Source organism: Amyelois transitella, chromosome 25 (assembly GCF_032362555.1).
Source record: "Amyelois transitella isolate CPQ chromosome 25, ilAmyTran1.1, whole genome shotgun sequence".
Classification (NCBI taxonomy): domain Eukaryota; kingdom Metazoa; phylum Arthropoda; class Insecta; order Lepidoptera; family Pyralidae; genus Amyelois; species Amyelois transitella.
In genome coordinates this window covers 6055984-6083407 of record NC_083528.1, presented here as the reverse complement: position 1 = coordinate 6083407, position 27424 = coordinate 6055984, and the positions used below count along the sequence as shown (strand labels likewise).

General features: G+C 38.9%; 2 protein-coding genes across 4 annotated transcripts in view; one reads left to right on the top strand and one right to left on the bottom strand.

Moving 5' to 3' along the window:
• The first annotated feature begins 654 nt into the window (after window positions 1-654).
• On the top strand, window positions 655-23086 carry LOC106139648 (translation initiation factor IF-2). Of its 2 annotated transcripts, none has more exons than XM_060951537.1 (10): window positions 655-827; window positions 6141-6215; window positions 6840-6975; window positions 10260-10336; window positions 11075-11123; window positions 11645-11731; window positions 12577-12655; window positions 13529-13655; window positions 15028-15124; window positions 15944-23086. In XM_060951537.1, the coding sequence occupies exons 1-10, from the start codon at window positions 765-767 to the stop codon at window positions 16999-17001; spliced, it is 1848 nt and encodes a 615-aa protein (XP_060807520.1). In that variant the 5' UTR covers window positions 655-764; the 3' UTR covers window positions 17002-23086. The 2 variants fall into 2 exon arrangements, with proteins under 2 accessions (XP_060807520.1, XP_060807521.1); XM_060951538.1 differs by lacking the exon at window positions 655-827 and adding an exon at window positions 838-1255.
• A 686-nt stretch (window positions 23087-23772) lies between these two features.
• The window catches only part of LOC106139651 (uncharacterized), a 41851-nt gene continuing 38199 nt past the window's right edge, over window positions 23773-27424 (bottom strand). For both annotated transcript variants that reach the window (XM_013341133.2, XM_013341134.2), the window contains exons 10-13: window positions 27019-27113; window positions 26025-26201; window positions 25202-25384; window positions 23773-24916 (exon numbers count right to left, since the gene is read on the bottom strand). In XM_013341133.2, coding sequence (XP_013196587.1) covers window positions 24767-24916; window positions 25202-25384; window positions 26025-26201; window positions 27019-27113 — 605 coding nt within the window. In that variant the 3' untranslated portion in view covers window positions 23773-24766. The remainder of the gene's footprint in view (window positions 24917-25201; window positions 25385-26024; window positions 26202-27018; window positions 27114-27424) is intronic.

Here is a 27424-nt window from a genome sequence, read left to right as displayed (position 1 = left end):
AAATAGTTACACATAAAAATGAGTTTCATATAAATATTTATTAATAATTAGACATAGAAAAGTTTTTCATAAGTACCCTTTACCGAGGATCTTGCATAAAGAAAGACTGGTGAATATGGATGAAGCGATAGAAGTAAGCATTGTATACTGTTGAGGCTCTGGTTGCTCATTGATAAGTATTATATTTTTACCTCAAAAAATTAAAACCAAAAATATTGACGAATTGAATTTAACTAAGAACGAATTGATTTCATTCTCCCATATTTCATGATAATTTTGATGACTGGCAATATTGTTTTAAATAGAAAGAGAAAGAAGTATCTTTTTATTCACTCAAATATTTTTTTATTACGCCATCTATTGTCATTCTGCGGAAACTGTTGAGACAAACTTGCCATTATAAATAAATATTAAGATTCATTAAATTCAATTACAATAAATTTTATTCATTTATCAGGATAAATTTGACCATGTAGTAATCACAAACAAATGTTTTTATAATAAAAAAGGCCAATTCAAACCATTATATGTACGCAACATTATTTTAAACAACTGACACTTGCGCCATCTGTTAACAGAGATTTGCAAAATAAAGTTTGCCTGTCAAAAGAAACGGAAAAACACGAGTGGTGCGTCGCCTCGGTAGTTATCAGCTGAATTATTCGGCTAAAATGCCCTGGCACGGGCATACGTAGTCGTCGGTCCGCCATTACGACGCAGCCGAGACACGTTCGTCGTATTTAGTTAAATATTTTCGTTTATAAATGAGTAATAACGCTCATGAACTAAGTAATCGACTTCTGAATGCGTTGGATAACAATTACAATGTAAGTTTGCGACTTTTTAAGATCGTAAGTCTGAGAAATGTAAGTAGAGATACGAGAAGGGTCCCCACGAGTTCAGACACTCGATTCGATGTTGCGATTTGACCACTTGGGAGTTGTCCCTGTAGTGTTCTGCTTATCAGTACAGCTGATGATAAGTGTTAAATCTACGAAATCGGAAATTACGCTGTGCGGTGCCTTGTAACCGAAGAAAATGTGTGTGTGAGGATACGTGATGTGAACGAGCGCGGTGGGGCCACTGACGTCGCCTCGCCAGCGCGCCGCCTGCCGTCCCCCGTCCCCAGTGCCAAATATTTTGCAATGTGAAAGTGTGGAATCATGCCACGCGTGATTTTTCCCGTCGATTTTCCCAGCATGGCTTTCGTCAGGGACTTTCGGAAAATATGGTTTTTTGTACCTTTTGACCTCACGTGAGTACTTTTAGTTTTTTTGCGTTCCGGTGTCACCTCTAGTTTGTTGGATCATTTTAGACAGCTGCAACTGCCCTGAAATTCTTGATATTTCAGTGTCTCAATTGCCATTTTTGATTGTGCAACCCCAGGTCATAGTAGTTTTCGCAATATGGTTATGCTGTTGCGATTTGCCATGGTCTAAGGTTGTTGCTATGCCTGCCCTTCAGCTCTCAGGATTGTCGTGTGGGGTATATTGATAATAATCGCAGTGATATCACAACAAATGATAAGTTTCTATTGTGCTATCAGCGTGTTCATTAACTTATTGATGAATTTATTTTCCTAGAAATTTAACTATAATTTTGTATGTATCCTCTTTAACAGCTTAATAAAACTACTTAATAAGACTTTAATTCTCTAGCCGTCATATCCGAAGATCAATCAACGGTGTACACATATATTTACTCCTTCTCCTTTATGGGGTAAAAGGATATTTATCAAAATTGTATCAAGTTATCAAGGATTTTGTATCTTTTATCAAAATCGAATTATGTTATCATGGATTCTCTCTCTCATGGGTATCTGATTTTGGGGATCAGATGGACCTTACACAACAGAAGGGTGGTAAAAACTTCCTCATCTCTTCTCCGATACATATAATTTGGGGATTTTCGAAGCAAGCGTAAATACGCACTTTTTGAGCTTGCGTGCAACACCTGAGGCCTCCTCTTGCTTACCGCAAGGCAGATTGAGGTAAAGCGCATTCAAATTATTATAAAAAAACTAACTGTTTATTCATTAGGTACCATTTGTATTAGATACCATTTGTAGGTCTGATAATCCACTTGTTACACCTGCGAGTGTACAGTGGAACAAAAATCTTTAGCTTATATAACATAGACATATGTATATATAATCACGTCTACATCTTTTGTTAGGTATACAGTGCCAAAAAACTGAAAGGCTTATCTGTATGGCTTAATGGTGAAATCGAGAGACTAATACTGACAGGTTGGTAGCCCATGTTAATCAATTACTTATATAAGTAGTGCAAAAGATAAAATGCTACCATTTTCTAGAGCGCTCAGTTATAAACTCTGATTTCATGAGTGTAAACTTGGCAGTCTACTGTAATAATGGTAGATTGATTCATATTCTCTGTATTTATACATTGCATTTGGTTCCCTTGTAATTTGCCTCTTGCAAAGAATACAAATGATACACCTCCTACCCTGAGGCAGAGACTACTTCTTTCTGCTTGTAACAATCCTCCATACTTTTGTTTCATCCATTTTTGTCACTCTTTTAAGTGCTACGCAGGGATTCTATAGACCCGACTTTTTTTGAGAAGTCTCTGGTTTGAGTTGAAGCCAATAGCAGGTTATTTCTCTATCTATAAAATACCATGTGGCCTTTAGTAAAATATGCAAAAGATAAATCTCTGCATATTAATGGACTAGCTCTGATGGATGAATTGAAAGACTAAAGGACAACTCGTCAAGTTGTTGAATGTAACATTCAAAATCTTGACTGAACATCATTGAGCGAAGTCGTTCAATGGGATATAGCCTACTTTGCCATGTTTGGTTAGGGTGACCATGAGTTCGCAACTTGAAATAATAGGTGAATCCATGGTGTAATACTATGTTAACAAAAACAACGCAATTTCAAACTACAACAATAAAAAAGCCAATACAGGGCTTTTTGTGCGAGCTGATTGATGAAATATTTGCTTGGGTGACTACTAGCGCCGCAGTGGGACTAAAATGAACTAAATTTGAATTAACCACCTTATTTTACGTCCGCCCTGTTCAAAAGGCTATGTTATATAACGACTTGAGGAGTTGTCCTTTAGTCGTTTAATTAAATACTGTCAGATCTAGTCATTTAATCAAATAATTCAACCAGATCACTGGACATAATTATCATCAAATACTGTTTTAATAATTAGCCCAGGTGTAAAAGAAAATACTGTGTTGGTAGAAATAAAGAAAACTATAATACAAAAACTTCAAAACGTAAAAAGTCCCTTATTTAAATTGCATCTTAAATCATTGTGAAAATTAACAAAAGATCACTATTTTTATTCAATTAAATATTTACTTTTTTCTTAGTGGCCAGCATGAACAAATACTTAAACTGCTATTAGACCACTAGCTGTGCCCGCGACTACGTCCGCGTGGAATAGCTATTTTGAGCATCATGGAAAGGGTGAATAATTTTCTCCGTTATTTTTCACATTTTACATTATTTATTCGCTCCTAATAGTTGCAGTGTGATGTAATATAGTCTAAAGCCTTCCTCGATAAATGGTCTATTCATCAGAAAAAGGAATTTTCAATTTGAACCAGTAGTTCCTGAGATTAGTGATTATTCAAACAAACAAACTTTTCAGCTTTATAATATTAGTACAGATTCAATATTAAGGCTGTCTTAGTCTACATCGAATAGTACCTATAATGCGAGTTTTAGATCTACTCTTTCAGCTGTCAAAATCTACTGGGCACTTCCAGTTGACTTGTTATCATAGGATTTAATGAGAGGTCATGGAATTTATCAGATTTTTTTCTTTATCTTTTTTTTAAGTAACAAAAAAAGCTGAGGTACTTTGCAGTTGCTAACTGAGATTCCATACCTTTGCCATAATTTTGTAAATTTATAAAATTTGACGGCAGAACACGGTGGCACAGACCCTGTGGTGCAGCGGTAGTGCGCTTGTCTTTGACACTGAATGCCCTGGGTTCAAATACAGGCTAAGGTATGATGAGAAACAAACTTTCTCTGATAAGGTTGGGTCTTGGATTACAAGTTTTTATTATAAAACTACTTGATGCCCGCAACTCCGTTTGCATGTTATTGGAAATACGAAGGTTAAAGTTATTAAATTTACTCAAATTTCGGTACATATTACAGAGTAGTTGGTCCGTGTAGTCTTTCGTCTGTCCCGTTTATATATTTATTTTTTTAATTATATGCAAGCATTGGGGAAATATATTTATCTAGCTGTGCCCGCGACTTCTTCCGTGTGGAATAGTTATTTTGGGCAGCATAGAAACCCTCAAGGATGAATAATTTTCCCCGTCTTTTTACATTTTACATTATTTCTTTGCTCCTAAAAGTTGCAGTGTGATGTTATATAGCCTAGAACCTCCCTCGATAAATGGTCTATTCAACACAAAAAGAATTTTTAATTCTAACCAGTAGTTCCTGAGATTAGCGCATTCAAACAAACAAACAAACTCTTCAGATTTATAATACATATTAGTATAGATTATAACTGGGACCTTCTGAGAATCTTTAAATCATAGTTATTATTGTAATTTTCTCTACTTTTCCTAGTTTTTTTAACCGAAAAAACTTGGTTCTTCTGTAAGGCAGAAGAAAATTGCCTTTCAGTCTTTTCAATACTTTTGTCTACCCTGTAAAGGGTTAAGTCTTAATTATATGTGTGTATGTAAATTTAGAAAGACAAAAACATAGAATGATCTTCAACTTATGTATTACAAAATTTTAGGCCATTCATGTTTGTATTATTAGCAAGTCACAAGGACACATAATAAGCACTAAACTTCTAATTGGTGATGCAGCATCAGGTTTAAAGTAGTGTAATAGAAAAGTTACATTAATTTATCAAGTCATTAATTGATCAAAACATTAATAATTTGGATGGAAAGTTAATAACAAACTATGTACCTGCGCAGAGTCAATCGAGCAAAAGGGTCACAAACTTGGGATTCTCCTTTTAAGTGATGAACTAGCAACCTGTCACTATTTCAATGTCAATCCCATTGTGGATGTATGTACATAACTTCCTCCCTTACAGGTAGACAGAGAAATTTGTCTCAGACTCAAAGTTAGTCAAAAAGTTTTGTCATGGCCACAAATTATTTAGATGAAATAAGTTAATAACAAACTGTATTCCAGTGCAAATAATTAAAGTTAATCAAGGGTAAGATTTATAAACTTGGGATCCTCCTTTTAAATAATGGCTTATATAAATACATGTATATATTTCAATCTCATCTTTCATTCATCATCTCATCATTAAGCCAAACAGCTGAACGCGGTCTATCAGTCATGATTGCTGGCTCTGTCTACCCCGTAAGGAATAAAGACGTGATCATATAAACGTTTGAATGTACTTCTTTCAACCTGCTTTCCTTGACCCTATAAAGGGGAAAAGAGGCGTGATATATTTGTAAAGAGAGAACTCGATAGTCAATGGATTCGTTGTAGTTGTAACAATCGTAAAACGCACTCGTAAACCGAACAACATTAATATTTCTCTGTTTCCTCTGCTGATAAAGTTTCCAAACATTCTGATATGGGCAGGGTTTTTATATGAATTTGCAGTTTTGGTACTTGACTTGAGAAACTAAGCAATTCTGTGCAGTGATCGTTTTGTTGACATGACATTATTTAGTGGCTATTTGGATCTTGGCGTTTTTCATATAGAGGAGGTTCTATCTTAATTTTTTTTTAAATTATTTTTTCAGAAACTTCGCTCCCCTGGGATTCTTGGCGTGCCTTGTTTTGTGCTATGTGTATATGTTTCTCGTGTGTTGTTCGTTTGTTAGGTTTATAAACTATGATAAAACGTTCATGGGCTAGAGTTTAGTCGGGTAATTTTTCATTTTAATAGTTACATCTGCAAGCTCCCCAAATAATGAAGTCCGAAAAGAGTGATGGGTGCGCCCGCGTCAATCATGAATTTACTGCGGTTATTTTGGAGTTTGTCTTGTCTCGTACCTTTCTCTTAAGTGAGCTTGAATGAAAGGATGCATAAATGTGGACAACAAACACGTGGATAAAAAGGGAAGAATATCTACAGGAAGCGAAAGATCACGATATTACATTATGATGCGTGTATAAAATTTAAAAAAAAATATCTCCGTGTTTTCAGGTTGTCGACATGCATGCTGTTAACGAAATCATATCTGTTTTGGAGAGGATCAATATCACAAAAGAGCTGTTGGAGGTGAGTTTATTTCCAAATGTATAATTCTGCTAACTTATCAGCGACCCGCGGAGCTATTTACGAACCTTCAAACGGCATTGCGCCTAATCTTTATTTATATCTTTATATTTATTAAATAAGTGCCGTGTGATTGTCGCTAGAATAGGACCACTCCATATCTTCCCATGCATGTCGTAAAAGGCTACTAAGGGAAAGGCTAATAAGCTTGGGATCCTTGTAACACTAAATTCTTCTGGGAGTTCCCATGTAAATAGGAAAGACAGTAATTTGAATTAAACACTGCGAGCAAATGTGTTGACCTTAGTGGCAACAAATAGAAATTTTGTAAGCTAAATGTCTACGTCCATGTGCCGTGTGGTTCCCGGCACCAATGCGAAAAAGAATAGGACCACTCCATCTCTTTCTCATGTATGTCGTAAAAGGCGACTAAGGGATAGGCCTATAAAATTGCGATCCTTTTTTAGGCGATGGGCTAGCAACCTGTCACTATTTGGATCTCAATACCATCATTAAGCCGAGTAGCTGAACGTGGCCGTCTTTTCGGGACTGTTGGCTCTGTCTACCCCGTAAGGGATATAGACGTGACTATATGTATGTATGTAAATGTCCACCATCGCATTTCAGACCACCAGACTTGGGAAGCACGTGAACGAGCTGCGAAGGAGGACCACAGACCAGACGCTGGCGCGCCGCGCCAAGGTGCTGGTGAAGAGATGGCGGGACCTGGTGATACCCAGTGTCGCCTCGCCCGGACACACAGGTACGGGGCAGCGGTTAATACCACCACACTCAACTCACAGACCTGGTGAGTAAGTTAATTAGGTCATAATACATGGGTTGCTACGACCGAAAGTGTGGGTTGATTGTAAAAGTTCGTGCTGGTGAAGAGGTGGCGGGATCTGGTGATACCCAGCGTCGCCTCGCCCGGACACACAGGTACGGGGCAGCGGTTAATACCACCACACTCAACTCACAGACCTGGTGAGTAAGTTAATTAGATCATAATACATGGGTTGCTACGACCGAAAGTGTGGGTTGATTGTAAAAGTTCGTGCTGGTGAAGAGGTGGCGGGATCTGGTGATACCCAGCGTCGCCTCGCCCGGACACACAGGTACGGGGCAGCGGTTAATACCACCACACTCAACTCACAGACCTGGTGAGTAAGTTAATTAGATCATAATACATGGGTTGCTACGACCGAAAGTGTGGGTTGATTGTAAAAGTTCGTGCTGGTGAAGAGATGGCGGGATCTGGTGATACCCAGCGTCGCCTCGTCCGGACACACAGGTACGGGGCAGCGGTTAATACCACCACACTCAACTCACAGACCTGGTGAGTAAGTTAATCAGATCATAATACAACCGCCGAGCTTGCATGAAGAGAGTTATGAATGTGGAAGAAGCGAAGGAAATATGCAGAGATCGTGGCAAGTGGAAAGAGGTAGTCTCTGCCTACCCCTCCGGGAAAGAGGCGTGATTTTATGTATGCATGTATAATACATGGGTTGCTACGACAGAAAGTGTGGGTTGATTGTAAAAGTTCGTGCTGGTGAAGAAATGGCGGGATCTGGTGATACCCAGTGTCGCCTCGCCCGGACACACAGGTACGAGGGAGCGGTTAATACCACCACACTCAACTCACAGACCTGGTGAGTAAGTTAATTAGGTCATAATACATGGGTTGCTACGATCGAAAGTGTGGGTTAATTGTAAAAGTTCGTGCTGGTGAAGAGATGGCGGGATCTGGTGATATCCAGTGTCGCCTCGCCCGGACACACAGGTACGGGGGGGCGGTTAATACCACCACACTCAACTCACAGACCTGGTGAGTAAGTTAATTAGGTCATAATACATGGGTTGCTACGATCGAAAGTGTGGGTTAATTGTAAAAGTTCGTGCTGGTGAAGAGATGGCGGGATCTGGTGATACCCAGCGTCGCCTCGCCCGGACACACAGGTACGGGGCAGCGGTTAATACCACCACACTCAACTCACAGACCTGGTGAGTAAGTTAATTAGGTCATAATACAACCGCCGAGCTTGCATGAAGAGAGTTATGAATGTGGATGAAGCGAAGGAAATATGCAGAGATCGTGGCAAGTGGAAAGAGGTAGTCTCTGCCTACCCCTCCGGGAAAGAGGCGTGATTTTATGTATGCATGTATAATACATGGGTTGCTACGACAGAAAGTGTGGGTTGATTGTAAAAGTTCGTGCTGGTGAAGAAATGGCGGGATCTGGTGATACCCAGTGTCGCCTCGCCCAGACATACAGGTACGGGGCAGCGGTTAATACCACCACACTCAACTCACAGACCTGGTGAGTAAGTTAATTAGATCATAATACAACCGCCGAGCTTGCATGAAGAGAGTTATAAATGTGGATGAAGCGAAGGAAATATGCAGAGATCGTGGCAAGTGGAAAGAGGTAGTCTCTGCCTACCCCTCCGGGAAAGAGGCGTGATTTTATGTATGCATGTATAATACATGGGTTGCTACGACAGAAAGTGTGGGTTGATTGTAAAAGTTCGTGCTGGTGAAGAAATGGCGGGATCTGGTGATACCCAGTGTCGCCTCGCCCAGACATACAGGTACGGGGCAGCGGTTAATACCACCACACTCAACTCACAGACCTGGTGAGTAAGTTAATTAGATCATAATACAACCGCCGAGCTTGCATGAAGAGAGTTATAAATGTGGATGAAGCGAAGGAAATATGCAGAGATCGTGGCAAGTGGAAAGAGGTAGTCTCTGCCTACCCCTCCGGGAAAGAGGCGTGATTTTATGTATGCATGTATAATACATGGGTTGCTACGACAGAAAGTGTGGGTTGATTGTAAAAGTTCGTGCTGGTGAAGAAATGGCGGGATCTGGTGATACCCAGTGTCGCCTCGCCCGGACACACAGGTAGGGGGAGCGGTTAATATCACCACACTCTACTTTGGCGGCCTCTGTGGCGCAGCGGTAGTACGCTTGTCTGTGACATCGGAGGTCCCGGGTTCGAATCCCGGCCAGGGCATGATGAGAAAAGAACTTTTTCTGATTGGTCTGGGTTTTGGATGTTTATCTATATAAGTATTTTTTATTAAAATATAGTATCGTTGAGTTAGTATCTCGTAACACAAGTCTCGAACTCACTTCGAGGCTAACTTAATCTGTGTAATTAGTCCCGTATATATTTATTTATTTAACTTACAGACCTGGTGAGTAAGTTAATTAGATCATAATACATGGGTTGCTACGACCGAAAGTGTGGGTTGATTGTAAAGGTTCAGATTATCGGTTTTGGTCTGACAGAAGGTCAGAAGACGCGGCCAGACTTGCAATTTTCAGTGTCACTTTTCCTGGACGACGAGGTAATGAGACAGATAAGATCTTTATACGAGATCTGGCGGAACCACACGGCACCAATGAGGCATCATTTCGTAAATAGCGTTTTGTACTCGCCCAAATAATGTGATCTCATTAATTCACTATTATTTTTATGTTAAGAGTTAATTTTTAGAAACAACAAAAATTTGAAAAACTAAATGATTTCAAGTGTTGAAAACCTATTGTTTGACATAAGCAACAATTGTTGTGTCTTGTGTTTATTAACCACCTTCAAAAAAGATGGTTCTTAGTTTGATTTGTATGTATCTATGTTTGACCGCGGTGATCTCGCGTTTCGCTGAACCGATTTTGATATGTTTTTCAGCAAAGTGTTTGTTTAGCAGAAGGTTTATGAAATTTAAACGACTTCAAAAAAAGGAGAATATCGATTGGAGGCGGTTCGCTTTTTACAAAAGTTATTACTATCACTACATAGTATAAAACAAAGTCGCTATTTTAATCTGTTTGTCTGTATGCTTAAACCTTTAAAATTACGCAACGGATTTTGATGCGGTTTTTTGTAACAGGTAGAGTGGTTCAAGAGGAAGGTTTTTATGTATAATAACATTTATAATTTTGCACCCGTGCGAAGCCGGGGCGGGTCGCTAGTAATATACATATATATGTTTTTTGTCTACATGAATTGGTAAATAAATAATCAATCCTTATTTTCAGGTTCAAACCGGTCGTCGGCGGAGCGCGCGGTCCGGCGGCTGGGGGGGACTCCGCTCACCTCCCCCGCCTTGTCACGAGTAAGTACACCTTCAAATCAGTTTCTTCGTCCACCTGTCTTAAGTCCCGGTTGCAACCTCACCTCTCTGGAGAAGAGCCCGGGGTATGCTTTTGACCATACATACATAAAATCACGCCTCTTTCCCGGAGGGGTAGGCAGAGACTACCTCTTTCCACTTGCCACGATCTCTGCAAACTTCCTTCGCTTCATCCACATTCATAACTTTCTTCATGCAAGCTCGGCGGTTTCGGGTACTCTTGACCTGACCCTTTACCAGGACGTCCTTAATTTGATCAAGATACGTTCGTCTAGGCCTTCCCACTCCGACCTTTTCTTCCACCTTGCTTTTGACCATGAGTCCTAAATTGGGTGAGTCAGGTTTTTACACGAAGCGACTGCCGTCTGACCTCCGAAACTTAAGGCATAAAGCCAGGAGGATGAAGAGTGTGAATGATAAATAGAATAGAATAGATTTATTTTCAAAATTGGATACAAGGTATCACTTATTGACGTCACATAACTTAAATCTAATTATAACTACTACCGCTTCCAAAGCGCATGTGTAGAAGAAGCGGCGGAACAAACTACACTGCAGCATTTTCATAGGACGTCAATTTACAAATATAGATCTCTTAAATCAAAATCGTGGACGAATGCACATTGTCTACATTAAAAAACATGTATGAATGTAGAACTGATGATTGTGTGAACGGTAACAATACAGTTTTATATATTATTGTGTTATTTCTTATTTCAGCAAGTGGTCAGCCCGGCTGTTCCCAGTCCGCGACCTCTTTCGAGGCCAGGTGAGATTTTTTTTTTGTAGTTTTTATACGGAACACCCCAATAGATTGAGCATCAGGCGTCTTTCAATACTCGTTCGCGTCGACTATTACAAAAGTAAGACGAAGTGCGGGAGGTCGGGAGATGTAGTTAGTGATGGGACATTGAATGAAAATAACAAAATTTAATCGATGTTTCTTAATGTTTTAAGTTTTATTAAAATAAATTAGATTAATAATCGCACATAATTTTAACTGACTTCCAAAAAGGAATGACTGGAAGGAAGTTAATTTTGCAAATTTTACCACAATTTTTTTTTGGTAATTCTTAGGATTTACTGTTATTTTAATTATATTTTCCATTATTTCTTCGCTCTTAATAGTTGCAGCGTGATAATAAATAGCCTTCCTCGATAAATGGTCTATTCAACGCAAAAATATTTTTTCAATTCGAACCAGTAGTTCCTGAGATTGGCGCGTTCAAACAAACAAACAAACTCTTCAGCTTTATACCTAATATTAATATAGATAATTCACTCTTCAAGCTTGGGGCGGTTACGAGTCGGACTCCCAAGATGTGATCCTGGTGGACGATGACCCGCCTCCCGCCCCGGCCAAGTCTGAAGTCGCCGGTGAGTTATACACACACACACATCTAATATATTTAAACGAGCAATTCTTACATACATACATATGGCCACGTCTATATCCCTTGCGGGGTAGACAGAGCCAAAAGTCTTGAAAAGACTGAATGGCCACGTTCAGCTATTTGGCTTAACGATAGAATTGAGATTCAACTAGTGTAAGGTTGCTAGCCCATCGCCTAAAAAAGAATCCCAAGTTTGTAAGCCTATCCCTTAGTCGCTTTTTACGACGTCCATGGGAAAGAGATGGAGTGGTCCTATTCTTGTATTGGTGCCGGGAACCACACGGCACTTACAGATAAGGGGCTTTTCGGGTCAAGGAATCGATTTATCAAGGTCCTAGGTTCGAGAAAAGCTCGGTTCCCAAGATATATAAACATTTTAAAAACCGAGCGAGCAAAGCTCGGTCAACCGGGTACTATAACTGGCTTATTACCCTAATTCAGCGACACCTGCCGCCACCCGCGCGAATGTAGCGCCAACTACAAAATAATACAACAGGTTTTTCGCAAATTCCACGGGATCAGTTTTTACCGGGATGATAAGAACCCTATGTCCTTATCTTTATAGTCCAATTTTAGTTTATATAAATTATTGTTTAATATAAAGTGCCGTGTGGTTCCCGGCACCAATATAAAAAAAAACAATGGTCCTATTGTATATTGTAATCAATTTTAATTTGAAAAATATATGTGAAAATTTAAGCTTAATATTGAATGTGAAGGAGGCGAAAGAACTTCAAGAATTGTGTCATTTATTCTCTGCCTATCCCTCCGAAAAAGAGATTTTTGTCTAAGTAAATATACCTATAAATATTTAATTTTAATTTACAGCTGCTAAACGGCCGCCGTCCCCTACTCCTTCCAACGATGAGAAGAAAGCAAAACGTGACAAAAAACCTAAGAAAAGGAGGTAATTTCATTTCGGTTTCCGCACCGTACATACATATAATCACGTCTATGTCCCTTGCGGCGTAGACAGAGCCGACAGTCTTTACTGATAGGTCACGTTCAGCTGTTTGGCTTTATGATAGAATTGAGATTTAAATAGCGACAGGTTGCTAGCCCATCGCCTAAAAGTAGAGTCCCAAGTTTATAAGCCTACCTATTCCTTAGTTGCCTTTTACGACATCAATGGGAATGAGACGGAGTGGTACTATTTTCTTTTTTAATTGGTGTCTGGAACCACACGGCATTTTCGCACCAATTATTTTATAGATTTATAGATAAGAATAAAATTGATTTATTCTAAAAATTTGATATCGTGATATCAGTTTTTGACGTCAACAAAATGTAAGTGTAATTATATCTACTATCGCTTCTAGACCTCCTCTGTCTGTTTTGACTAGGGTTGCCATCCGTCCGGGTTTCCCCGGATTTGTCCTAGTTTAGAGGGCATCCGGGGAGCGTCCGAGGAAGGTTACATTTGTAGACCGGGTTTTAAAAATTTTAAACTTTTTTTTAAATTTGGGCCGCCCGCGAAACACTCACTATACTCGCACACCACGATCAACCGACGAACCAAATATATTCACCTTTAAAAAAGCTGATTTATATAAACAATTTGTAATATGATTCTGTGTTGTTAAAATAATGAATAAATAAAAAAAGGGATTTATGACATTTTCAAATGTCTTTTATTGCATTGTATATGTTTAAAAGATCTTGTTGACATGTCCGGCTTTCGGACTCTAAAATCCGAGGTATTCACGCGTCTTGTCCGGTTTTCCAAATTTTAGAGATGGCAACCCTAGTTGTGAGTGTAATAGTGCAATATGTCGGGCAGGGGCTCCGTGTCGGAGGCGGCGGCGCGCAACGGCGGCGAGGCGCGGCGCCGCAACGGGTTCCGGCGCGCCGCGCTCGAGCCCTACGCCGCGCTCGTGCGCCGCCTGCCGCCCGCCGGCGCCAAGAAGGTGCGTACATACGTACATATCCTACTAGAGATTGTCTAAGCTGAAGTGACGCGCCCCACTACTTAATTAGTTTATTTAGATGTGTGAGTGCAAATATTAATGACGACACTTCATCTGTGTGGTAGCGTCGATTGTTCAGTGAACTACGATCTGCACGTGAACAATACGGTCGACTTGTCGGGCGATAAATCCGACCACGCTCGCTCTATGGAGCAGCGACGTCATATTGTATGAAACAAAACGTCCTCTCCTCTCGAACGTTTAAGTTCAACTAAACTAGTTGGGCAACAAAATTCAACAAATTTGAGAAAAACAGTTTGAGCCTAACCGGCAAATGAACGATTGATGTTTAGGTGTATTGCGTCCATATTTGATATTTGCTTGTGTGCGTAAATACGAAGGTGGGGCGCGTCACTTCAGCTTAGACAATCTCTACTATTATAAAGGCGAAAGTTTGTATGGATGTTTGTTACTCTTTCACGCAAAAACTACTGAACCGATTACCATGAAATTTGGTATGTAGGTAGCTGAAGACCCAGAATAACACATAGGCTACTTTTTATCCCAGAGTTCCCGCGGGATTGATAGGGTTTCCATGCGAACGAAGTCGCGGGCGGCCTCTAGTATATAATATATACGGGACAAATTACACGGATTGAGTTAGCCTCGAAGTAAGTTCGACACTTGTGTTAAGAGATACTGACTCAACGATACTATATTTTATAATGAAATAGCTGCGCCCGCGAATTCGTCCGCGTGGAATAGTGATATTGGACATCATTGAAGCACTCAATGTTGCATTTGCCCGTTTCTTTTTTCATATATTCCACTATTTCTTCGTTCCCAATAGTTGCAGCGTGATGTTATATAGCCTAAAGCCTTCCTCGATAAGGAATAATGTAAAATGTGAAAAAAACGGGGAAAATTATTCATCCTTAAGGGCTTTAATTATGCCCAAAAGCCCAAAATAACTATTCCACGCGGACGAAGTCGCGGGCACAGCTAATGTAATAATAAATTTCTAATTTGTAATAAATTGTAGGCAAAGGTTATTAATTTTGGAAGCGCCTTTTTCTTGGATGACTTTATAAATACATGATTTATCAGTCTGAAATCTAATTTATTTCAAATGCGAAATATATGCCAAAAACACTTTCGGATAATGTATACTATATACGAACGGTGTAATATTTTCTAAAATAGTTTCAGTAGTTTTTGACTTTATTCGTTACAATCATACAAAATGTTATTTTATATCTAATCATACATTACTACGCGACGGACGCAATAAATGACATTGCTGGACGCTATAAACGACAATGCTTTATACTATACATATACATATAGTGATACTATGTTGTTTTATTTTTAGGTGAAAACGACTAAGGAACTGTTGGAGGAGATCCAGCAAAGGGCCGGCAAGTCCGCCTCGCCACGCTCACCGGACGTCATGGTCATAGAGTCTGAGTGTTAGTATTACTATACTCTATACTTATATTATAAAGCTGAAGAGTTTGTTTGTTTGAAGGCGCTAATCTCAGGCACTACTGGTTCGAATTGAAAAAAAATCTTTTTGTGTTGAATTGACCATTTATCGTGGAAGGCTTTAGGCTATATTACATCACGCTGCAACTATTAGGAGCGAAGAAATAATGGAAAATGTGAAAAAAACGGGGAAAATTATTTACCTTTGCGGGCTTCAATGATGCCTATTCCACGCGGACGGAGTCGCGGGCACAGCTAGTACATACATATAATCACGTTTATATCCTTTGCGGGGTAGACAGAGCCGACAGTCTTGAAAAGACTAATAGGCCACGTTCAGCTGTTTGGCTTTACGATAGAATTGAGATTCAAATAGTGACAGGTTGCTAGCCCATCGCCTCATCCGATCAGATCAAACAAAAGTTATGATGATAATAATGAAGACTGGATCCGTTTGGGAGACCAGATCAGATCTAATAATCTCGGAATAACTTCTTACGGGGTAGATGTCATGGGAAGTTGGCTACAGTCTCGGTAGCGTTCCTACTGCTGCGACGCATTTTAGAGAGGTGATGAAATAACTGGAATTAACTTCAGGGTGATTAGTAAGTGAATAGTCTATGCTCTTAGTATGGTTGTTGAAATATTAACAAATTACCTTGCTACGGCATTGTTAATATGTCATCAAAATTGCCATGCAGTTATCAGTTTGTCACATACTGATATTTATTATGGTTTTGGTTTATAGCTCCCCCCACTTGTGAGGACTGACAAATATTAACCATTTGGAACAAAATTTTCAGCGAGTCCAATCAAAGTGGAATCTCCCTTGCGCAACGGTGGCAGCGAGTCCCGGGTTCCCTCCCCGGCGGCGGAGCCCGAGCCCGAGCCGGAGCCCGAGCCGGAGCCCTGGCAGCCGCTGGAGGACTACCGCGAGCACCGGGAGTGCACCTGCGGGGAAGAGGAGGAGGACGAGAACTGCGCCGCCAAGGAGGCCCGCCTCCGCTCCGTAGTGTTGCCGGCCCACGTCAGAGCCCTACACCACACATTCCTCCCCGGGATCAACGGGACCCGGGCCCCTCCCCTGCCTCACCAGTTCGCCGTCAGAAAGATAGAGGACCCAGACAGACCGGGACTGTTCAATAGTGTTGTGCCTCTGTATAAATATTCGGACTATGCGGACGATTATTGTGCTAAAAATATGGACAGTGTTCCCCTGTGTTCGCACTTACCGTGGACGGAGTTCGCCCCGCCGCCGCCTGACCCGCCCCCGCCGCCTTCACCGCCCCCTATAAGGCCCTATCCTACATATGAACCTGAGATAGACGTCAAGAAAGAGAAAGAAGATACGGAGTCACTCGAGGCTGAAGAAGACAGCACTCCGGGTGAATTAGATAGCAAGATCGACGCGGAAATGGTCGGTCTGCCCCGACTCGAGCCCAGCGAGAGGTTAAAAGCGCCGCTCCTGACGGCCGAAGACGAGACTCAGTTCAGTGATAGCGGCAGAACTGTTGTTAAAATGAAACTGGAAACGGTGGAGGAGTTCAAATGCGCCTCGCCCGAGCATCGGACCGTGGAGCGGACGAAAGGCGTGGTGGACGGGAAGGAGTTGTACGAACAGTGTTGTAGTGTCAGAGACTCGGTGCCGTATGACTACGATCAGTTGTGTTCGGCGCCCGTAGTGAGTTTGCCGGAGAGCAGTGAGGAAGTGAGTGCGGCGGTGTGCAGTGCTTTGTTGGCGAGCGAGCGCGGCGAGCGGGATTCGCTCGCTCGGCCGCCGCGCCCCGCCGCCTTCGCGGAGTGGCACGAGTGCGCGCGGCTGGGCGGCCTCGTGGCGCTGCCGTACGTAGTGATCGACTGACGCAGTGCCAAACCACAGCCTTTGAGCGTTCAAGTGTCCTTATGTTAGGTTTAAGTGTACCCGGTGTGTGTAGAAGGCGGGGCGCGCGGCTGGTTCGCGCGTGTGGTCGCATTGTGATTTGTCATTTTACATAATGTTAAAAATATTTTGTTCTCCAAACTTGAATGATAAATATTCTTCAATTAGAGAAAGGTTATCTCATCATCAAGCATTTTTGACTCCGTAGAGAACAGAGAAGATTTTATTGTTATATGTTTAAAAAAAATGTAATATGGAGACAAAAAGCATACAAAAAAAGCCTTTTAAAACAATAGAAAGTTAATTGAGCTACTTTGAATAACAACTTAATAATTCCACAATTTTTCCAAAATATATAGATTTATTTATATAAATAAAAAGATTAATGACTTATTCTGGTATGTGATCACATGTGCAACCGGACATTAGACCCGTCGGTCGTTGCGAGTGCTCGAATATGTAAATATAAGTTAGCGAATGTCCCATGAGAGCCGACCTTTATTTTTAAAATGTCTATTCTGTTCATTGTTAATGTTAAAACATTAATTATTAAAAAGGTATTTTAGATGGAAAAATATTATTGTTAATGACACTAGAGTTGTGATTTAGGAATCATGACTTTGAAATATCTAGTATAATATCTATCATAGTTCGTCATCAGATAATTAATCATCATTTAAAATTTCACAACTAAATCTAATTTTTTTTCTGCATAAAACTTCCATACTTTCTGTGATAACTGCATTAGTCTGTTTGTAGCTATTCAACAAATTAAATGTTGAACCAATTGTGAAGAAATATATAGTTGGTAATTGTTTATCGGACGAGCGCGGGTTATAACTTGTGTAGTGAATAAAAAAGACGTATTTCGCGTCACACTGGTTTTTTTCATTAATTCAAAAGTTGTATGACGTTTCGCTTTTTAGCATTTCCCTTAATTGGCTTTTACAATATGCTCGGCAAGGGAAGCAGCTGGCATACTATGTTTTCCCTTCCCCACCAGAACAGCGCAGAAGTATACACATTCAAGTTTCCAAAGCTTTGAAACGTTAAAAGAATTAACTAATGTAATTAACAATATATTTATCCAATCAAATGTACCCTATTGTTACATTGACAATGAACGGAATAAATAAATGTTGCAGTCGTGTGACCGAAAGTGTTTTAGTCATATATTTATTTTATATCGTTCTAGGCGAAAACAAATTTTGTAAACGGTGGATCGCGAATTGTGATATTAACGTATTTACGACTGTTAATGGTGAATTTTTAATTTGAAATTGCGACGAGAAACGCAATGGAATGAGGATTTGTGTCGTTTTTAACAATAATAATTTAACTTTGACAAATTTTATTCTCAAAGTTTCTGCAGTCGCCACCTACGACATTCACAGGAAGGGTTTGGTGGTTTGAACCTATTGCGCTCACTTGGCGGGGCCCATATTGAGTCTCATAATTTAAGGCATAATTTGAAGATGTCGTAACATTTTTTTAACAAAACTATCGGTTCGCAAACCTTTTAATAATAATATAAAACGTTATGCGACGCGATGATTATGACAAAAAACATGTTATGAAACCTTGAAATTATGACATTTAAGTTTATTCAATATGGACCACTCTCAAGGATAGAATAGGACCACATCAACACTTTTTGTGACTGTTGCAGGTGATGATTAAAGGAAAACAGCCTTAATTAGTTCATTTTAATGATAACACTGAATTATTTGTTGATATTAATTTATTTATACAACCTTATTTTATTGCGTTTCTCATCTCGTCAGTCGCTGTTACTATCGGCCCGGAGTCCATATTAATGTCACACGGAAAAAGCAGAGGCGGAGAAACAGTGAAGACATGTTTTTTCTATTCATTGAATATGTATGAGAAACTAAAGGCGTAGCCAAGATTGGGTGTGTGTTGGGGGGGCTAAATAAAGTAGCGGTTGAGGAGGGGCTACTCTATAAAAGTAGTGATGACATCAGTGTGTATCACAAGATGGGAACTGGGAAGCAGCCGTACAAGTAACAGTCAAAAAGCCTAGATACAAAAGAAAATAAAATTTACTGTAACTTTACTGTTAATGACGTCTCGCTTCGCCTTTGAAATTTCCCTGTGGCCTAAAATAATATCGGACACCAAATGCGACCAAATAATCGTTTCACGTAGTAAAAATATGAATATTTTTGTACCTCAGAGTTTTGTTTTTCATAACAGCCGATAGTACGCCGACTGATTTTGTAATCTGCATTTGGCTCGGGCGCAGAAAGTCATTTTCGCAAATAGACAAATCTTGAAATTGTGTTGATTTGTTAATAAATGTCTTCTTCGCAAAAAGTCTAAGTAACTCTCGTCCTTTATAATCGTTGAAAACTATTAAATTATTCAATTATAAAACTATTTAAGTATAAAGTACCTATTCGTGTTATTACTCGTGTTACCTACCCATGCAAATACAAATATTATGAATTCGCAATATTATAACTAAAAATCCGCTTTCAGTATGAGCTTATGGTGACTGAGAGAACGACCTATTTAGAAAATGTCGTTTTGCTTCTGACATTTTGCGAAATAGACGTTTTGCTATTGGTCATTTTACGAAAAAGACCTTTTGCCCCCGACCGGGACATTTCACCGATCCACCCGTGTTGTATAGGATGTTATTCCCAAATAAGACAAAAAAAATCTCTAGACTGTCATAAAACAAGTTCTTGTTACCGAATGTGATTTAAAAAAATGAAAAATTAGGTAATTAATAATAATAGGAGTTCCAATTGTATTATATTATATACATATATATTATATATATATATATTGCTATATCATTCAGTCGGATATCAAATTACGAATAAGTGCAAACTATACGTCTCAAATTGACCATGTTGTTTTTTTTTTATTTTAATTTTTTCGTGTAGGATTCCGTCGTGACTGGAAATGGAAGGTCTGTGCAAAAAAACACTTTGATGTTGCCGTTCACCATTCATCCACCATCTTGTCGTTGGTCCTGGTAGGGGTGGGTCGTGTTACGAAACGATTATGTTTTGAATATTCACGATCATTGACAAGGTACATGTCTGTCTATCTTACCTCTCTCTTTTACTATGAGGTTAATCAAATGGATTGGAGAGGATAAGACATATTCCTTGATAAACTTCGTGAATAACAATCTGACCCGCTGGGATCATGGTTACACATTTTGTCCTATAATTATTGCATCTGATTGTGCTTCGAAATTCACACTAGGGTCCTGAAATCCATCTAACATTTAAATCTAGATTTTAAATACTTGGTCAGTTCTAAAGCCAAGATGATGATGATGGCTTGATTGCACAGGCGTTTCATTAAATAGCATGATTGATTCCCGGTTTTATTTTATGTTCCAATGACGCATATCTGCTATCTGTGGGCTGATCGCGCGCGCCAAAGCAGTTAGCTTTATTGTATAAATTATAATACTCCCGAAACTGAGACAATACAAATGCTTTTGTATAATATAATTTCCGAATCATTTATGATGACCTGTTAAAGTGAGATAGGTTTCACACAGCCGAAATTACAATGGCTGGTTGGAATTTTTCATGTGATTTCTTTGAAAAGTGTGCTGAGAGAGGGTTCTCGGAAATTCCCGCGGAACCGGGAATACGTGTACCTTTGAGTGTAAGAAGTCGGGCTAAAGTTTTTAGGCAAAGGATAGCTACATTTTTGGTAACAATGAGAGCGTAGGTTAGTAAGAAGACTGATTTATTGAGCTGCCCCCGTTGCATAGCACGCGCGATGCCGTTTTTATCGCGCTATATTTCGCTTTTTGTTATGTCGTGACAAGGGACAGCGATAGTTTTACGCGCGATGAAAACGGCGTAGCGCGTGTCATGTGTACGTGGGAAGGGGTTTTGGGGTAGGTACCATTGGTGCGTATGGTAGTGAGTCACCATACCCGTCACCATATCGCGCCACACCCCCTAGTGACATCAGTAAAATTAACCTAAATTGCAACTATCTCAGTATTTCTCATATATTTTGCCAAATGGCTGATAATAAGGTTGCATACGTGTAGATACAGTTTTTAAGTTTACATAGGTTAGGATATTAAGCCAATTTTCAATGTCGCCTAGTGCATTGCTCAAAAATCAGCATTTATGGCGACAAAATTTTATTGTTTCTTTAATTATTTTGTCCAATGTTGACGTTTTAACTAGTCAAAATGATTCCAATTTGTATACAACAGAAGGGAAGCTATATATTACTGATAAGCGAGCTAATATATAAATGTGGTTGAGCGTTGTATATAAAAATACTAGAGAAAAAAAATCTTCCTATAAAATCTTTCCATTAGAATTTCTTCCAAAAATGTTCAAAGTAAATTCTCAAGTACACGGTACAGTACAAAAATGTTAACTTATTTACTTAACGTAGCACAAATATCAAATATTAACAGTATGCTGATACGAATTTTGTTTTAAAAGAAAATCATTTATAATTAGCGAGAAATGGAACGTTTCCGTGTTTGAAACTTATTCTTTTCACGTTTCAGTCTAGTTAAAGCTTGAACCAAACTTGTCGGCCCATAGATAGCAGAGTGCGTTGTGTCATGGTGGGCGGTATGTTTAGTGAACGACCGTGACGCCAGCGCCCCCGTGTCGAGTTTAGGTGGATCTGTCTTTTAGCTGTTTATTAAAACTTGTGTTTTGTATGTAAACTGAACTTGAGATATTTAATGTGCATTTAGAATGAGCAAAACGATCTTTAAAAAATCATACATGATATCATTGCCAGTTTTTTGTAGTTGTTAAGAAAAAGATAAGCAAAATCAATTGACTGATGTCAATTAGCCGATCTTTCGTATTTGTGATACGACAACGTTGACTGAGTGATAATAGTCGCATTGTTCTCTTGCAAGCTTTTCAAGTAAGTCAAATATAATCATTATGTGTTCCTTTTATTTGTGAACAGTTCGTGGCTTAAATTTTTCATGAAAATATTTCGTAGCAATAGCAACACAGATCGTTTTGTGATATCATGTTAAGTACAAATGCTAAACATATGACACGTCCGCACATCTAATTAAATTTAATTAATAATTAATCTTAATGCAATATTTATGTAAAAAAATCATAAATTAATTAAAATATCACTTCAGAACAGATTACAAACATATCTATATAAAAGTAATATCATTTTATTATTATTATTATCGTTTGGGATCTATGGTAATTTTTTATTAGTATTTTCGTTAATTTGATTGTAAGTGGTCAAACCACGGGTGTGTTGCTAGTTGTGTACCTATGTATGTTCTTTATTTAAAATTTTGTTTTAATTAGATATGTTGCCAACATAAAATCAATTAGTCTACCAAAATGGCAGTCAAGTTCTTCCAAACTTTCCATTTATAAAACATGAATGTGGGATAGGTAGGTGTATATTTTTTTATTGTTTCACACTCAATATGCCACGGTGTGCCTGTAGCCGGCAAGGAATCTTTTTCATTGAAATTATTTTTGAAAATTTTGTACTAGTTTTTTGTTTATAGAAAATGAAAGTTAATTGTTTTGTATATTATCATAATTATGTATTTAACCCTTCAAAAAGGATTTAAACTTATTGAGACAATGTTTAATAAGCACAAGCAAATTACAATGATAAGTAAAATGCTCCTTCGCTTTTTAATCTGACATTAGGGATTTAGAGCTATTCTCATGAAATCTAATTTTAATAAAAAAGTTAAATAAATGTCTAAGGGAGCGAGATTTTTTCTGTAGACTTGATCTGAATTCATACGGCGAATTTTCAGGGATGCTATTTTTATTTGTGATCTTAAAATTTCACAAGTTGAAATGGCACCTGTTTTATGAAATTCCTGTCCAGTTAATGTTGTATATTTTGTAACATTTAGCTCTATTTTATGAAAGACAGATCCACCGAGCCAGGCACTGAACCAAAAGGCCTTAGCGTAAAGCGCGGGAATCCGCGGGAGCTTGTTAGTCTAGATGATGGCCGCAGACTGCCTTCTTGGACTAGATCCAAAATTTTGGTAAAATATAAAAGCAAAATATATGTGTTTTTATTACGATTCTGTGATTTTATTTCTACGCCCTGGAAATTAATTTTTTTTTAATTCAAAATCATTATTTCAATTTGTAGTATTAGTATCTTAACTTTTGTTCCTGTTAAGAGTATTTTAACATCTTTTTCTCATGATTAAATGTTATGTTCAAGAGTTTCTCTGTTACTGAACATAGTTACTTTGAATTATCTCATTCTATGGACAAAGTAAAAAAGGGTAAAACGCAATGATAGATAGTATAATCAACATATTCTCGTATTATTAAGTTCCCCTTTATTTTCTCTGTATGTATGCACTAATCTCTGAAAGGTATCGACGGATTTTGTTCCTGTTTGAAATGGTAGAAAGAGTGTTATATCTATAAATAATTTTATATCTATAAATGCTATACGTGCGAAGCCGGGGCGGGTCGCAAGTGTATTAATAAGCAAGGCTGATAAACTTGGGATTCATTTTGTAGGCGATGGGCTCCAGCGTCCTGACACTATTTGAATCTCAATTGTGTCATTAGATAAGCCATAAAGCTGAACGTGACCGTTCAATCTTCAATACTGTTGACTCGGTCTACCCCGCAAGGGGTATAGATGTAACTGTTTATATGGTAATGGTGTAATACGGTGTGGTCACAGGCTTCACAGGACTAAATAAAAGTCTCGTAATTATATATCAGTTAATATTTATTAGGTAATAAAAATTCTTTTATACAAGTAAGGCACTTATTCTTATAATATCATTAATAATGGCACATTGGTTAGTTGACGCAATGAAAAAATATAAATATTAACCAATTTTAATATCAATATGGCGTATATTATTTGAGATTCGATGTTAGAGATTATTCCTTTTAAAGAATATATTTGAAAAATAACCAATGACACAAATTGGATACAGTTATATTAATTTTAAATATATATTTTTTTTCTTTGACATAAACTTCGAATACACAATAATTTTTCTTTATTTATTTAAATAGAAAATTAACGATACCTCAACGAAAAACATAATAATTGTAAACAATATTTACATAATGTTTCAAAGAAATTTGTATCCATGTCTTGCAAGTTTCTCAGATATTTTCTGAAATATCTGAGAATATTTCAGACAATCATAAATATAATAATAATTGGCATAATTTTAAAACATACTCAAAGAATTAAATTATTACACATAAGACTTCTTAAGATATGCCATTCCACATTCATAAAAGTACATAATCTTCAAATATAATAATACATACAATGTCCCACAAAATACAAGATATTTCTTTGTTGTTTAAATAATGTTTTATTAACAAACTGTCCTTATTTGTCTAGATATAAAATATTGACGCATTTTCCTGATTTTATGTTGTTAAAATACGTTTTACCTTGAAAATTACAATTTGAACTTCCAAAACAACTTCAAGCACCCATATTTTTACAATAATCATTTCAAAATTCAAAAGGTGTTCACATTTCACATAATTAAGATCTAAAAGATACTTACTATTATAAAGCCCCGTGGCCTTTCAGTATTTTCAAGACTGTTGGCTCTGTCTACCCTGCATGGGTTATAGACGTGATTAATGTTTGTATGTATGTACTATTATAATTTCGGGTAAGTTATACGAAAATTGTAATTATTATATTTTCTACCTGGTTACCTCAGGCTAATCAGGAAATAGATACACGAAATAAAGATATAAATTTACAAAATAACGCAAGGCATGGCGCAGCACAGCGGCAGACATATTGGAACGGCAGTTTTCTTCTCGGAGTGTTTCTCCTTGCTGCGCGCGCCGGCCTCGTACTCGTACATGCCGCGGCCGGATGCGTACGCGCCGCCGCCCTGCATTGCCTGGGAACATTTGATGAATACATACATACATACATAAAAATCACGCCTCTTTCCCGGAGGGGTAGGTAGAGACTACCTCTTTCCACTTGCCACGATCTCTGCATACTTCCTTCGCTTCATCCACATTCATAACTCTCTTCATACAAGCTCGGCGCTTTCGGATACTTTTGATCTGACTCTTTACCAGGACGTCCTTAACCTTACCCCAATAATTTAAGATTAATAAGATTAATCAAATAAAATAAAAAAAAAACAAAGCATACTATCCTGTATGTGAGTACTTACACTAGCCTGATACCCCTCCGCCTTCTGGAAGGGCGTGTGTCCGGGCGGGTAGTACACGGCGGGGCCCGCCACGTTGCGGGAGGCGCGCCCCGGGCTCGCGGGCCCCGGGCTCGCGGCGGCGCGCGCCTGCGTCACCTCCACCTGCCGCTGGCGGACTCCGCCCTCGGTGTCGGTGGGGAAACGCTGGAAAAATTAAATATAAAATATTTTTTGCTGTGCTGATATTGCCATGAGATATCAGGCATGTCGGCATAATACCTATCTATTATGCATATACAAGATGCTGTGTGTTGAAAATGGATAATTGGTAGATAATGCGTCTAGCATTAAGTCCGTGAATTGTGCTATATATTTGTATTTTGTACAGTAAAGTTTAAAAGTTAAAATAAATAAAATTATCAAAACAAATATTTCATTGACAATGCTATTTCACTTTTTACATAATGTATTTCATGGACCTTTGATAATATATTTTTTTATTTAAATACTATCTGTTGCCCGCGACTTCGTCCTCCGTAAAACGGAACAAGATATATCGGTCCCTCACATAGTCTTAAGCAGGGTGGTGGGATATTTTTTGTGTTTTTCACGTGATGCATTTCTGCATGCATGCACAAACATACAAACAGAAAACTGTTGGATATTATAGATCCCCAATATATATTTTGTCAATGTCAATTACAATTTTACTACAAATATCGAAGGCCAAGCAGAAAAAGTTCTTTCCCTTCTAAATCTAAGCGGGGCTCGAACCCGTGACCCTCTGGTTCAGTGACGAGAATCCGACAAATGTGCCAAAAAATTCGTTGTATTCGTTACTCACAGCTTCAGGAAAGTCAGCTAATAAGTCGTCCAGTTTCTTCGGCGGCTGCTGGTTCCCCGGCGAGGGCGTGACGGGCCTCGGGAACGGGGCCGCGGGGCTCGCCTGGGACCCCGGGTACCGCTGCGTGCTGTTGTGGGACGAGTACGTGGTCTCGCTGTACTTGTACGATGTTGGACCCTGGGTTCGATGTCAAAATTCATTTAAGGATTTTGAACTCTCCTTTTGATGGTCGTATGTGTTTTTACTTGAACTAGGATCAGATTCCCAGGCCAATCGGAGAAATTTCCGGTTCTCAACACGCCCTGGCTGGCATTCGAACCCGGGTCTACTGTGATATAGACCAGCGCACTATCGCTGCGCTTCAGAAGCCGAGGAACCCCCTGCGACTGATTCAGCCGTAACAAATTCACATACCAAATTTCATCGTTATAGGTTCAGTATCATTAGCGTGAAAGAGTAACAAACATCTATACTGACATACTCACAAACTTTCGCATTTATAATATTAGGAGGATACTTATAGTTAGAATACTAACTAATACTCTTATGGTGAGGGAAAAAATCGTGGGGAAACCTACACATTCAAGCAATTGGATGTGTCCATCGATCCAATACGGGTTAGGTTCTCCTGCAAAAGTTGCGGAGGTCAGATGGGAGTCGCTTCGTGTAAAAACCTGACTCACCCAACCTAAGATCCATGGTCAAAGGCATACCCCGGGCTCCTCTCCAGAGAGGTGAGGATGCAACCGGGACTCAAAGCCAGGAGGAAGCCTAATATATAAGATATAGGTAATTTTAATATATTATTCATTTAGCCAAATAGCTGAACGTGGCCATTCAGTCTTTTCAAGGCTGTTGGCTCTGTCTACTCCGCAAGGGATATAGACGTGACCATATGTATGTATGTAAAATTGCAATGTAAAATGTCGTGAAAAAGTGCTTGCGAAGGCCTATATCTTCTTAATAAAATAGATATTAATATTAATTTACTCACATAAGGGCCGTGTCCATTCTGCGGTAGGGTGGAAGCGGGGATCAGCTTGGTCTCATTGGCCGGGGCGGGGTACACCATGCGCTCGTTCGTGTGCTCTGGAATATGACGTGGGTAATATAGAATAGACGTAGAAAATATGGCGGACGGAGTGTCTCTTGAAAAAAGTGAAGCATCGTAATGGCGGCGCTGTACGCGCGTGTGAGTGACAGAAAACTTGCCGTTTTGTATAAATCATTTTAATAAACATACACACATATACATATGGTCACGTCTATATCCTTTGCGGGGTAGACAGAGCCAACAGTCTTGAAAAGACTGAATGACCACGTTCAGCTATTTGGCTTGATGATAGAATTGAGATTCAAATAGTGACAGGTTGCTAGCCCATCGCCTAAAAGAAGAATCC